General features: G+C 34.0%; 4 protein-coding genes across 4 annotated transcripts; 1 reads left to right on the top strand and 3 right to left on the bottom strand.

Annotated features, from left to right (window-relative positions):
- Nucleotides 1-906: 906 nt before the first annotated feature.
- On the bottom strand, nt 907-4,756 carry Tsp_11653 (alpha-1,3-mannosyltransferase ALG2). Its single transcript, XM_003371397.1, has 9 exons — nt 4,249-4,756; nt 3,484-3,690; nt 2,985-3,413; nt 2,567-2,688; nt 1,995-2,138; nt 1,493-1,639; nt 1,265-1,340; nt 1,116-1,196; nt 907-1,040 (listed from the first exon to the last, which is right to left on the bottom strand). The coding sequence occupies exons 1-9, from the start codon at nt 4,754-4,756 to the stop codon at nt 907-909; spliced, it is 1,848 nt and encodes a 615-aa protein (XP_003371445.1).
- Nucleotides 4,757-4,933: 177 nt separating this feature from the next.
- Nucleotides 4,934-5,438, top strand: Tsp_11652 (hypothetical protein). Its single transcript, XM_003371396.1, has 2 exons — nt 4,934-4,946; nt 5,113-5,438. Exons 1-2 carry the CDS (start codon nt 4,934-4,936, stop codon nt 5,436-5,438), a joined length of 339 nt encoding a protein of 112 aa, XP_003371444.1.
- Nucleotides 5,439-8,001: 2,563 nt separating this feature from the next.
- Nucleotides 8,002-8,619, bottom strand: Tsp_11651 (hypothetical protein). Its single transcript, XM_003371395.1, has 3 exons — nt 8,532-8,619; nt 8,245-8,393; nt 8,002-8,151 (listed from the first exon to the last, which is right to left on the bottom strand). The coding sequence occupies exons 1-3, from the start codon at nt 8,617-8,619 to the stop codon at nt 8,002-8,004; spliced, it is 387 nt and encodes a 128-aa protein (XP_003371443.1).
- A 97-nt stretch (nt 8,620-8,716) lies between these two features.
- Nucleotides 8,717-11,222, bottom strand: Tsp_11650 (hypothetical protein). Its single transcript, XM_003371394.1, is given in 10 exon segments — nt 8,717-8,791; nt 8,846-9,124; nt 9,180-9,487; nt 9,555-9,768; nt 9,822-10,080; nt 10,184-10,419; nt 10,477-10,681; nt 10,777-10,888; nt 10,945-11,037; nt 11,051-11,222. The coding sequence occupies 10 exon segments, from the start codon at nt 11,220-11,222 to the stop codon at nt 8,717-8,719; spliced, it is 1,953 nt and encodes a 650-aa protein (XP_003371442.1).
- Nucleotides 11,223-12,326: the final 1,104 nt, after the last annotated feature.

Raw genomic sequence — 12,326 nt, 5'->3', positions numbered from 1 at the left:
AGACTATAGACTTGTTTTCTTTGAAGAACTACGAAACAACTTTTTTCGAAATTCGCTCTTCTGGCATTTGCATTGATTAATGATAATGTTTTGCAAAGTTTGTTGTGGGAATGTGTCTAGTAGTTGTGGAATAATGGACCTCTAAATTTGGCACATTGCTTATGTATCGTTATAAATATAGCAAACACTTGTTTCCTGCTTGCTTGAGAATGGTTTCATGGAAATTTGCACTTTGTTGTTCTCCGTTCACTTATGTCTATTCAGTTGCAGTGATTGATGTTGAACGATGTGCGTTGTGTGTGCAATGCTATTTACTTTACTGTGACTGATGAAGAATTGCATAACAAAAGAGTTTGGTCCTTGCCTATTATTGGACTTTTTCTTTTAGTTAATGCATCGATGAATTAAAAGTGCAATTTTTTTCTTAATTGAAAATTTATCACTTTTTATTTGTTACAGTAATCGACTTAAAAAAAAGAAAAAAGAAAAATACATTTCAAGATGCTAAAAATGTGTTGTAGATATTCTGGACGAATAGGCAACTAGGAAGAGTGTAGATAAGTTTGTAGCAGTTCTCTATTCGTTTCTGATCGATTCAAAGCAATTCAAGTCATTTTGATGAGAATAAAATTTTCCCGAATATTTCAAAATTTCATAGGCTATAAGCTTGAACAGTTGAGCTCAAAAAGATAAATCGACAAGCAACAGCTGCTAATAATGGAACACTTATTTCAACTCAAAATTACAATTTTGGTTAATAGCCTGAAATCAATTTTTCAGAAGTAATCAATTTATCATATAATAATTCTTCCATTTTGAAACATTTCATAACAGTTTATATAAAAGGAAATATTCCATTTCTCTATTATTTAATAAGGTTTTATATTTATATCTTTTTCTCATTACTTATAACTTCGAACAAGCGGCCGTCATAAGCCAACCTGGTATGCGAATCCAAGCAGGTACTGCCCACGCCATCTTACGATAATTACTCATCGACAATATGTGTTTCAACGAGCGTATGCTATTTATTGATCTATCTATAAAATAAATTATAATGCTTAAAAGCTGAATGACAAAAAATAAATTTTTATCTGACTACTGAAGTTTCTTACTGTTCACGTCTACGAAACCATATTCTCGTCCAATGTCAGCAGTAAAGTAAACACGCCCAGTTCGTTTAATTACATCTTTGTCTGCCATTATCAAATGCAATAATAAATGCAATCCATTTGCAGATATGTTTTACGAAAATAATAATTACCCGCTGCGAGATGAACAACTGCTTTGCCAACATATTCAGTGCTTTCTCCATTGATGAAGATGTTTTTTACCGTTTCCTGAAAAGCAGTTTAACTTTACTGAATACAAAGACTAATAATACAATATAATATAATACAATATAATATAATATAATATAATATAATATAATATAATATAATATAATATAATATAATATAATACAGCAGAACACGATATATATTCTGATTACTTTGTCGAAACTACCAACTGCCATTTCGCTCACTGTATCCAAATTATTCAAAATCAATTCTGTCTGAACAGCACCTGGCCAAATGCTTATGTAAGCTACATTTTCAGCTTTGAGCTCTTCTGCACAGTCGACAGCCATTCGATCGCACTATTCGGGAATATTATTTAAGCAATAATCATATATACATATTGTTTACAACAAACATACTGCTGCTTTTCCAACGCCATATGGTACATTAAATAAATAACGTAAACCGCCAACTGATGAAATTGTCACAATAAGTCCACTTTTTCTCGGTACCATCAATCTTGCCGCATATACGGAACATATGTAATGATTTCGAAGTCCAGTATTATTAATATCATCCCAAATCTCTGGTTCACATTCCCAAAATTTTTTTCCAATGCAATTCGCAATTGCCTATTTTTCAATAAAAATTTCAAAATAATAATTATTAATTATATATATTAATTAATTGATGACAAGATGGAATACTAATTACCTTTATTCCTGAATAGGCGTTGTTTACCAATATGTCAAGCTGACCATTTTGTTCTTCTTCAATTCTTTGAAACAATGCTTTAATCTCCTCATCTTTGGAATGGTCACAATAAACTGCAATCGCTTTACCACCCCTTCCGTTTACCTGAATATGCGCATTACTTATCTCTGTTTCCAAATGACATGCAATAAATATTTTTCAAATAAAATACAAATCGCAAAATTTTCATTAAACATTTGCTTTTATGTTTATTCAAAATATGCTTAAATTTGCTCTTACTTTTCAAAAGCAAACTAATTTCTAAAATTACTGAATATTCTGTAGCGCTTAGGCAGATTTTACTTCGAGTATCGTACTACTACTACAGTATATTAGAACGCAGGATAAATGCAATATATAATATGTTTGAACCAAACCGCTATAATTCTGAAAAAAATTTCTTTATAAATAATAAAATATATACTTCTTCAGCAGTTTTCTCAAGTGTAGGCAAATCAGCAATTTCAGAACTGTCAGATTTGTCAACAGGACGACCTAAAAATAGTTTCTCAACAAATACAGCAGAAGAAAACTTGAAATTCATTACTTGTAATGTAAACTGTGGCACCAGCTTCGCCGAGTTGCAACGCTACGCCACGCCCAATGCCCCGAGACGCTCCGGTTACCAAAGCAACTCGTCCACTCAGCATCTCCACTGCAACCAACAATTGAATAAGTTATAACATCAACACAATAAGGATCACGTGACAGCAGTGTAAAGCTGTTCGAACAAACGAAATAAGCACAAAAAGAACACAAATTACTTTCTCTTTCCTCCAACTTCTACTGTAAATAATTACAAGAATATTTATAAGGATACCAAAAAAAATAAATAAGAATATATAATGAGGAATGGTGCAAATCAGCAGGCACTGTTCAGCATGTCGTCGACAATTTTACACAACTGAAAATCAAACTGATCAGGGCCAAATTTTTTCAAAACCCACTCACGTCCAGCTTGACCAAATTTGGTTTTCAGTGTTGCATCTTCAACAAATTTTATCATCACATCAGCAAATGCTTGAGGGTCAGAAGGAACTAAATAGCCAGTTTTTTCATGCAAAACAGTTTCCATTGGACCTCCTGAATTGCATGCAATCACCGGCACCTGACAATACATTGCCTCCAATGGCACAATACCAAAATGTTCATTCGATGGTGTATATAGCAGTGCAGTACAATTTGAAATCAATGATATTTTCAGTTCTTCCGTGGGTGATTCGACAAATGAAACAAAATTATTTAAATGTAATCTTTTACACAACTTCAACAGATGTGCAAAATAATCCAAATTTATCTTCAACTGTGGATCATATCCACCGGCAACAACTAGCTGCACTGCGTCTCTGTACTCTTCAGTCAAGGTTTCTCGCAAATTTACTAAAAGTCACATCAAATGTTATCAAACCCCAATCAAAAAGCAAGAAGAAAACAACCACCATCTACTTACGGAATGCATAAATAGCTAATTCGACATTTTTTTTCGGCTCGAACCGATTCAAAGACAAAAAATAGTATTTTCGATTTCGTGGTACCACAGTTTCAGAAATCGGCGATAACTTTTCAACCGACAATAATGAGGCATTAAAACTTGGATACAATACATGCACACACGAATGTCTTTCAAATGACTTGAACGTTTTACGGCATACCTCGTCTAAATACAAAACAAAACAATACAATACAAAAGTTCATATTAAATTAAAGAAAAACAATTTCATAATAAAACTCTTATTACATTCTAAGAACCAGAACCACTATTACTGTTTTCATGTTATTCCGCTTACATTGCGATATACGCAATATCTTGCTTGCAAATGATATTTAAAAGTCTTACGAACGTAACTAACCCATCCAAACGTTCAAAAGCAATTTTCTTCCTTCTCGTATTGGAAAGCAAATAACTGTAAATCAATAATAATTAAAATTTAAACAATTTTTTAAATCCCAATATTATAAATAAACTAAAACAGCAAAAAAATTTTAGATAAGGAATGATAATGCATATTTCACATTTTATCAATAGTAATTTCATATCATCAAGCATCAAACATTATCATTCAGGGCTTAAAATAAAGTCTAAATAAATTATACATATATATAATAAATAATGCAAATAAATAATAATTACACAAATCGATTAGAAATAAGATGCATAAGTTCAGCATGCTCACAATCAATGAATTTTCATAACATTCAACAATAAAATACTCACGTGTAAATTTGCTGTTTACAAGAATGCAATGAGCAATGCTTGTAGAATAATCTTCTAACTGATCAATTGGAAATCGATAAAAAGATTTCACTATAGACGATCGTTCACTGAGTAGCTGATCGGGAAAGTGACAATAGAAAATGATCTTCCCTCGACTAAACAAACGTAAAAGTGGAACAACGACAGATATTTGGTCCACAAATGCAACATCAAAACGAAATTTCGAAAAAAGCAACACAAATAGACCAAGCCATATCATACGTAAATATGCACATACAGCGTTACATTTTCCAAATATAGAACGGGGAATAAAATCACCAGATACAACAACACTGAGAGTTCCATTTGCCGTTTCAGGAAAACAGTGCTGCAGGTCGTGGTGAGAAGTAAAAAGGCAAACATCATAACCAGATTTTTTCAGCGATAAAGCTGCATCAACAACTAACCTTTCGGCCCCTCCAATGCCAAGATCGGGATGAAGAAATGCAATTCGACCCTTTTCACACATTGCAAGCAAATAACGCTGTTACAAAATTCTTATTTACACCGACGACCAAGAACTGTTAAAAAATATTAATATAGAATTAAAATATAAAACTCTCAAAAAGTAATGATGTACCCACTAATTTATTTCGTCAAAGCTTTAAATTAAAATAAATGTAAATGAACAAGTCGGTATTATAGTATGCTATATGATGGTAAGGTTCAATAAACTTACTGTAAAAACAGCAAAAATAAGCAAAACTGGGTTTGCAGTATAATCATTGTTCTACATTAATTTTTATATTGGTAAACATTTTATCAATATAAAAAGGCCATTACAACGTAATTACTATAATTATAAATCTCATATTAATTGATAAGACTTAGCAGTTTGTAACAAGCCGTTCTCCCGGGCGGGCTCATTCGTCGCCTCAACAGGGTTGCTGTCACAGTCATCACCGAATGGCGACGCGCCGGTGTTGACCTGCGAGTTCATCTCCGCGTCTGTATCGTCCGTCCGGTTACTACCGGCCCTGCCGCCCCTTTTTCCTAATTCACGCTTTGTTGGTAACATTCTCGCACTCAAAGCACAGAACAAGAATACAGTATTTATTCACAATAGCAACAACGACCACCACCGTATATCGCAAACGCCAGACACCAGACTCGCTGCTAATAATAATCCGTTCCACCGTACTCCTTCCTGATATTCAAGTACCGGTCGGCTTACGGTAGCTTTGTTCTTCTTCCTCTTCTTCGTTATCTAGAGAAGCACAGCAGTTGTTAGTTGTCGGCCTGCATCTGCTACAAGTTTTTTTCCTTTGCAAAACATATTTACCACTTATACTGCACCAAAAAAGAAAGAAAACTGCTTACATTCACCTGGACAATAATAAATAATAAAACACACCTTATTTGAATTAGGTCACTAAATTAATGTAAAATAGCTCGACATCGTTTATTTAGTTGGCAACTGGTGATTAATTTATAAAAATCTTCTTTATTTCTCACTTGAACGTTTTGAAAAAACACATTGACAGTTAATTCTATTATTATTGGAAAGGATTTTTTAAATTTCAGGTTACGGCATATCGAAGCATTTTATTGCCAGATAAGTTGATTTGCATTGCCAATACACATTTACATTCCAAAGGCGAGCATGATTATATATGACTTCTGCAAATTGTAATCTGTATTTTACACCTTAATAATGTATTTAAATCACTAAAAGAGAAGGTAAGTTTGATTTACCAAACTCTTGCTGAACTAGAAACTGTATTATGTGGTGTACAAATTTGCATTTCATGTTGAATATTTATTTGTTTTATAAACTGATCTGCGCTAATTAATGTTTCAGTTTCCTGAATCCAGAATAGCAAATATGCCTCTGTGGAGATATGAACTGTATTCCAGATGCCGCTTCGCATGAATTAATTGAAAAAGGGACAGTTTCTAGTCAACATACAGATTGGAGAGTTAAAGGCGCATTGCAGACATGTTGTGGTTTTTTTCAGTATAAATTTAATATAAATATAAAAATATGCGAGGCATAAATTCTATTTATTATTATCAGTACAATGATAATTAGGACGGACTGTATTATCTTTAAAATCACACAAACTAACATAGAGTGTTTGTTATCCAAAGCTACCACATTTGCACAATGCAATTTTTCCTTTCCGATGATGTTTACTGCTTCATGTTTCCAAACTGAACTGTTCATAAAATCGGGCTATTGGATAGTAATTTATTTCCAAAACGACGATTCACAACTAGTCGACATATCGACTTCCTGAAAATCATCATCAAAATTCATAACTGTGTGTTCAGCGTTTTTCCACATCTTACGTCAAAATCAAACCAACGCAACAAATGCCTGGTTAAATCAATTTTATTCAGAACTGTACACAGCAGACAGAACTCAAATCACAAAACATCTACACACTCGCACGTGCCAATTAGCAGAAAAACAAAAATGACCCTACTATATTCAAGAGGGATGAACAGTGTTTAACACGCAAGTATGTTTTGTTCGTAAAAGCTGCCATAATAATGATCATCACATAAATAACTTCACTACCGTACTTGAAAAGTTTCAATGGAAAAAAACAAACGTCAGCGTAAATCTGCATTCATCTACAGCTTATCCAGTCCACTGTTATACAATTTAAATATAATATTATTCACTAAGTCTAATATTATAGTAGAAAATTAAAATGACAAATTTTCTGAATTTCCAATTATTCGGTTCAAAAGTCGTGCAAGAAATGTTTCCACAACGAACTGCATGCATGCACACAATGCAAATACTTTTCCTATGAATTCATTTTCTCCATTATTTCAAAAACAAAATAAAAATTTATTTTGCTCCCAACACCACATCACAATAAAAAGAAGAAAAAACCAACAGATAAGCAACGTCGAAATTAACCCAGAAGAAGTCGAAGCTATTGTGAAAATTACCATCACCCCAAAAACAGAACAACATTCATGTCCATACTGGCTTTCACAGACGTAAAAAACTGAAGGCTTCAACTGAAAGACTAATGGGTCGCAGTAAATGATAAATAGTCCAAGACAAGAAGAGTAAACAAATAAATCACTTGGTCATTTGGGCAACATTTCTCATCAGTTATTCAAGTTTTCTGCTGCTCATTCACTCATCATATATCACTCTTTCGCCTCAGTTTCTCATGCAAAACTTCATCTTACTCATTAAACTAAAAATTCATAACGTTAAACATATAAAAATATAATAATGAACAACAAATATTATCTGATGAGCAAAAATAGAACCGTATTATCAACACTATCACCCAAAAAAAACAGAACAACATTCATGCCCACACTGGCTTTCACAGACGTAAAAAACTGAAGGCTTCAACTGAAAGACTAATGGGTCGCAGTAAATGATAAATAGTCCAAGACAAGAAGAGTAAACAAATAAATCACTTGGTCATTTGGGAAACATTTCTCATCAGTTATTCAAGTTTTCTGCTGCTCATTCACTCATCATATATCACTCTTTCGCCTCAGTTTCTCATGCAAAACTTCATCTTACTCATTAAACTAAAAATTCATAACGCTAAACACATAAAAATATAATAATGAACAGCGAATATCATCTGATGAGCAAAAATAGAAAAATAGCATTATCTGTCTTCAGTATTGTCAAAGGCAGACAAACTAATAATATATACATATATATATACATATACATATGTATGCATGCATGCATACATATATACTTGAATCATTCGTCTTCAAGTGTTACTGCTGCGAAGCAGGATAAGAACCACTTGAAGATCCATCACCAATCATAGATGAGCTTGAAACCCCTTCGCTACTTTCATAATTTGTATCCTGCGACAACATCATTGACTCAAGCTGAATTCGCAAAGATTCGACATCATCCACCTCCTAAAACATCATTTTCTTTCAAACAATTGCAAACATTTCATATAACATTACATACAATAATAACATAATAAATAAAAGTACAAAGCATTATACCTGAGTGAAGTCCCTATAAGATTGAAATGCTATTGACTGACTAGAGGATGCAGATGCTTCGTCAGATGGCATCAGTGGGCGTCCGGGCGCAGGTCGCATTTCGGGCATTCGGTGATCACGCATTTCACCACCATCCTTGGCATTTCTTTCTACAAAAACAATTCATAACAAAAATTTCAAAGCATGTTAATAATATCTGAGATAGTCAGTTACACAAAAAATACATTACAGAAACTTAGTAAGTAAAATAGTAAAGTAACAAAAATAAAACAACAAATTAAACATACGTGAAGACGTAGATAGCATATCATTGTTGTATGGAATGGGAGGGTCAGAAGAGCCCAAAAGTGATGACATAGCTTGAGAACACCCCATAGATATCAAACTCGTTTGATCTCTGCACAAACTATTTCCTTCCAGACGACCTGAAAACATTAATCCAGCTATGAAATACTTCAACTGTGCAAAATTGTCAACACTTACAAGACGGTTCATTTCGATTCTGATTATAATTGTTAAGCAACATGTCGTTGCTTGTAACTGTGTTCTAAAACAAACAAATTAGTTATAAATTAACAACTGAAAATGAGTTGAAACCTACCGTGACAGGTAAATTGGATTTTCCTTTATTAAAATCAACTTTATACTCTTTCAGTGCATTCAATGGACCATGAAGCAAGCAATGATTTTCTCTACAAAATCTCAGCAGACTGTTCCACATTGGTTGATGGGACAGAACTTTCGGATTTCCAACAATAATCAAGCCGTAGCGTGCACGAGTCAGTGCAACATTCAAACGACGTGAGTCATTCAAAAAACCAATTTTATTATCCTTGTTCGATCGTACACATGACAGCAATATAATATCCTTCTCTCTACCCTAAATAAATAAATAAATAAATAAATATGTAATAGAAGAATATTATTATCAATACCTGAAATGCATCAACACTAGCTACTTCAATTTCTTGGTAAAGCTTGTTGTTCAACGGGCCGCTGTGTAACATATGTTTAACAATATGGGCACGCTGTGCTTCATAAGGAGTAATTATGCCGATCTGATCAGCACGGACACCAGAGCGCAAAAATTTTGTCGCAATTTTTTCAATATGTGCCGCTTCAGCGCGATTCAAAAACGATTTTCCTGAACGGGGTTTCTCTTCTTGACTAAGAGTACACCAAAAAAACATTGGCACAGTAGGATTTGGCCACCGAAAATCACCTGCTTCCAAAATTCTCTCTTCTACAACATTTATTATTATTACTATTATTATTATTATTAAAAATAAAAAACTGAATAATTCAATTACGTTCAGTGACACCATTTTGCAAAGTGCCTTCGTAAAACAGATTGCTTGGAAGCAACGATAACAGCGGATGCATGCGATACTGTACTTGCAAACGTATTGGCTGATTGCCAAGAATCACCAAACGTTCAAATAAAGACCGATTCAAACCAGCACGTGCAGCTTCCTCACAAATAACCACCGGACCCAGCTGACAATGATCACCAACTAATACTACCTATTATTGAAAACAAAATGTATAACAGGCGAAACCAAGAATTAAATGCATACCTGTCTAGCTCCTGTCACTATCGGTATGAGACATTCAGGTTCCTTTGCTTGCGTAGATTCATCGATCAGTACAGCTCGGAATTTGATAGCAGCAAGTCTCGAATCACCTGCTGCTACACAAGTGCAGCATATAACGTCCGCTTTTTTAAGCAATTCACGCTCATACTTCAACTTCAAACTACTGAATCGATTCTCCTCTACGGGGCTCAACTCGCCTGTCTCTTCCTTTACCTGCAACAATTTGCCCAGTTCCTCTTTTCTGAAATATTAAAATTGATAAAACAGAACAAATATATAAAATAAAATCAACTAAAATAATCTCGAATATGGACAATCTGAAACAATTCACAAATAACAATTACTCTACTAAACGTCGGACTTGTTGGTGCAGAGTGAGGAAACCGACGGGAGAATCAATTTTCTCTCTAGATTTCGCGCACGTGCGAATCACCCTCAAACCAGTGCGACTTATTTTTTCAGCCAACTGATCAATGGCTACATTGCTTGGAGAACAAACTAATATCGGTGTCCCACGTGCCTTGGCCAAATGGTAAACAATCGATGCAGATGTTACCGTCTTCCCGGTTCCAGGGGGACCCTTAAGAAATACCATGAATAATCAAAGTTCATAAAATGAAACTCATCAATAACATACCTGAATTAAGCTGATACTGCGCGTCAGTACCTCGCGCACTGCCATAACTTGACTGTGGTTCAACTCAGGCAAACCTGGCGCCGAATAATGATTTGGGTATGAAATATCCAACGGCGGTGCTTCATAATCATGCCCCAAAATGGTACGCTGAATTGCATGTGAAACAAAATCTTCCTTAGTCAATTTTCTCAATGCTGTCAACATTCTGAAAAATAATACATTAATTGACATTCACAAATACATCAAGAAACACCACAAACTCAATTCTGCAGTTCAAACAAAATCAGAACAAAAATATACCGATCAATATAAGCTGATCTCAAACCGAAATGCACTGAATAACCATTAGTAACATAACAAGGAGGAGCGTCATTGGCATTCATTAACTGAATCGCTACCTCTTCGCCAAAATCTAAAAGAATTTCATTTTGAACAGCAAATTTTAATTTTAATATAAACATATACTACCTGGAACTTTCATAACGCGTCCGCTTGCCTTCCAGACCTTCCCGTTAAAGTCTGAATTCAAAATCAATTCATCCCCAGCCATCAACTTCACTTCTTTAAAAATAACCACAAACATTAAGATGTTGCATATATAGTTTATGTAATATCCTACCGGTGCCCAAGATTTTGCTAAACACAAAATAGGCAATACGCTGACCGTCTGGACCAAAACCCCAACGAACTGTAATATTCTGCTGACTGTACGCCTCCTTTGATTGGCGGAGGGATTCGGCCTCCATGTAAATCAACTTATACAATACGCTTAGATAATGCCAAATACTCTCATATCTAAAAAACAATAAAAATAATGAAAATTCATAAATATTTAAAACATTACGAAATTAATTAATTTAATGCCAACATTACACAATACAACATGCCACAGTAATCTGAAAGCTCTTCAACCCTTGATCGTGAAAATCACAATATAATATACTGTAATCAAAACGTAATCTCTCATACATGGTTCAAATATTTCTCTCCGAACGAAACATACTTGTAGTTTTACAATTTCACCACTCACTTCACAAGCATTATGCATACTGCACAACCATGGCAGTGCATTACTACACATAAAAGAAAACTGCAGGACGTTTTCCAGAACAATGACAATAAGAAGCCAAGGATCATTTAAATAAGCTGTTAATATTTATTTGTTTATTGCACTACGGTCACAATTGTAGTTAAAACCATAGTACTACTGCAGATCACTTTTCTCACATTCTTTACAAGTTATGTAGCGCTATTTTGGTACTTGATTTTGCCCGTAATCACAGTCTAGTCTCAGAAACCACCTGCTGAAAATGAAAAACAGTTTTTCCTAACTGTAATTGCCTTTCATTTCACGGATGAATACTAATGTCATTCACAACAACAAATGAGAAATGAAAAATGTTCAAATGTGGAAAGCAACTACTACAAAATATTAAAGCACTCTATCGTATACAGTAGTTTCCATCAAGTACTGAACATGAACAAAACGTTCAATAACTTATACTTTAAATGTAAATTACACTTCTGAGTCGATATATAATCAACCGTAATTTAACCATAATTCCGATGCAACTCAAAACGGTAAAAAAATAAGTAATCTCAATTGAATTTGAATGAACAGCAAAATTTATTTTACATATAAACCACCACATACCACACATCAGTGAAAAATCGCCGACGACGAAGACAGTAGCCTCAAAAGCTTCAATATTTCACTTTCATAGAAACTTCAGACTGAAACCAAGCTACACAACAACAGCGGAATAAAGAAACTTAGGATGAACTGCTTTCGAGAAATATAAATAAATAAAAGAACAGAAGAAAAACTAATCTGCTTCAAAGATAGACGT

The sequence above is a fragment of the Trichinella spiralis genome (genome assembly GCF_000181795.1).
Source record: "Trichinella spiralis strain ISS 195 chromosome Unknown Scfld9, whole genome shotgun sequence".
In the NCBI taxonomy this organism is placed as follows: domain Eukaryota; kingdom Metazoa; phylum Nematoda; class Enoplea; order Trichinellida; family Trichinellidae; genus Trichinella; species Trichinella spiralis.
This window is presented reverse-complemented; position numbering and strand designations above follow the sequence as displayed.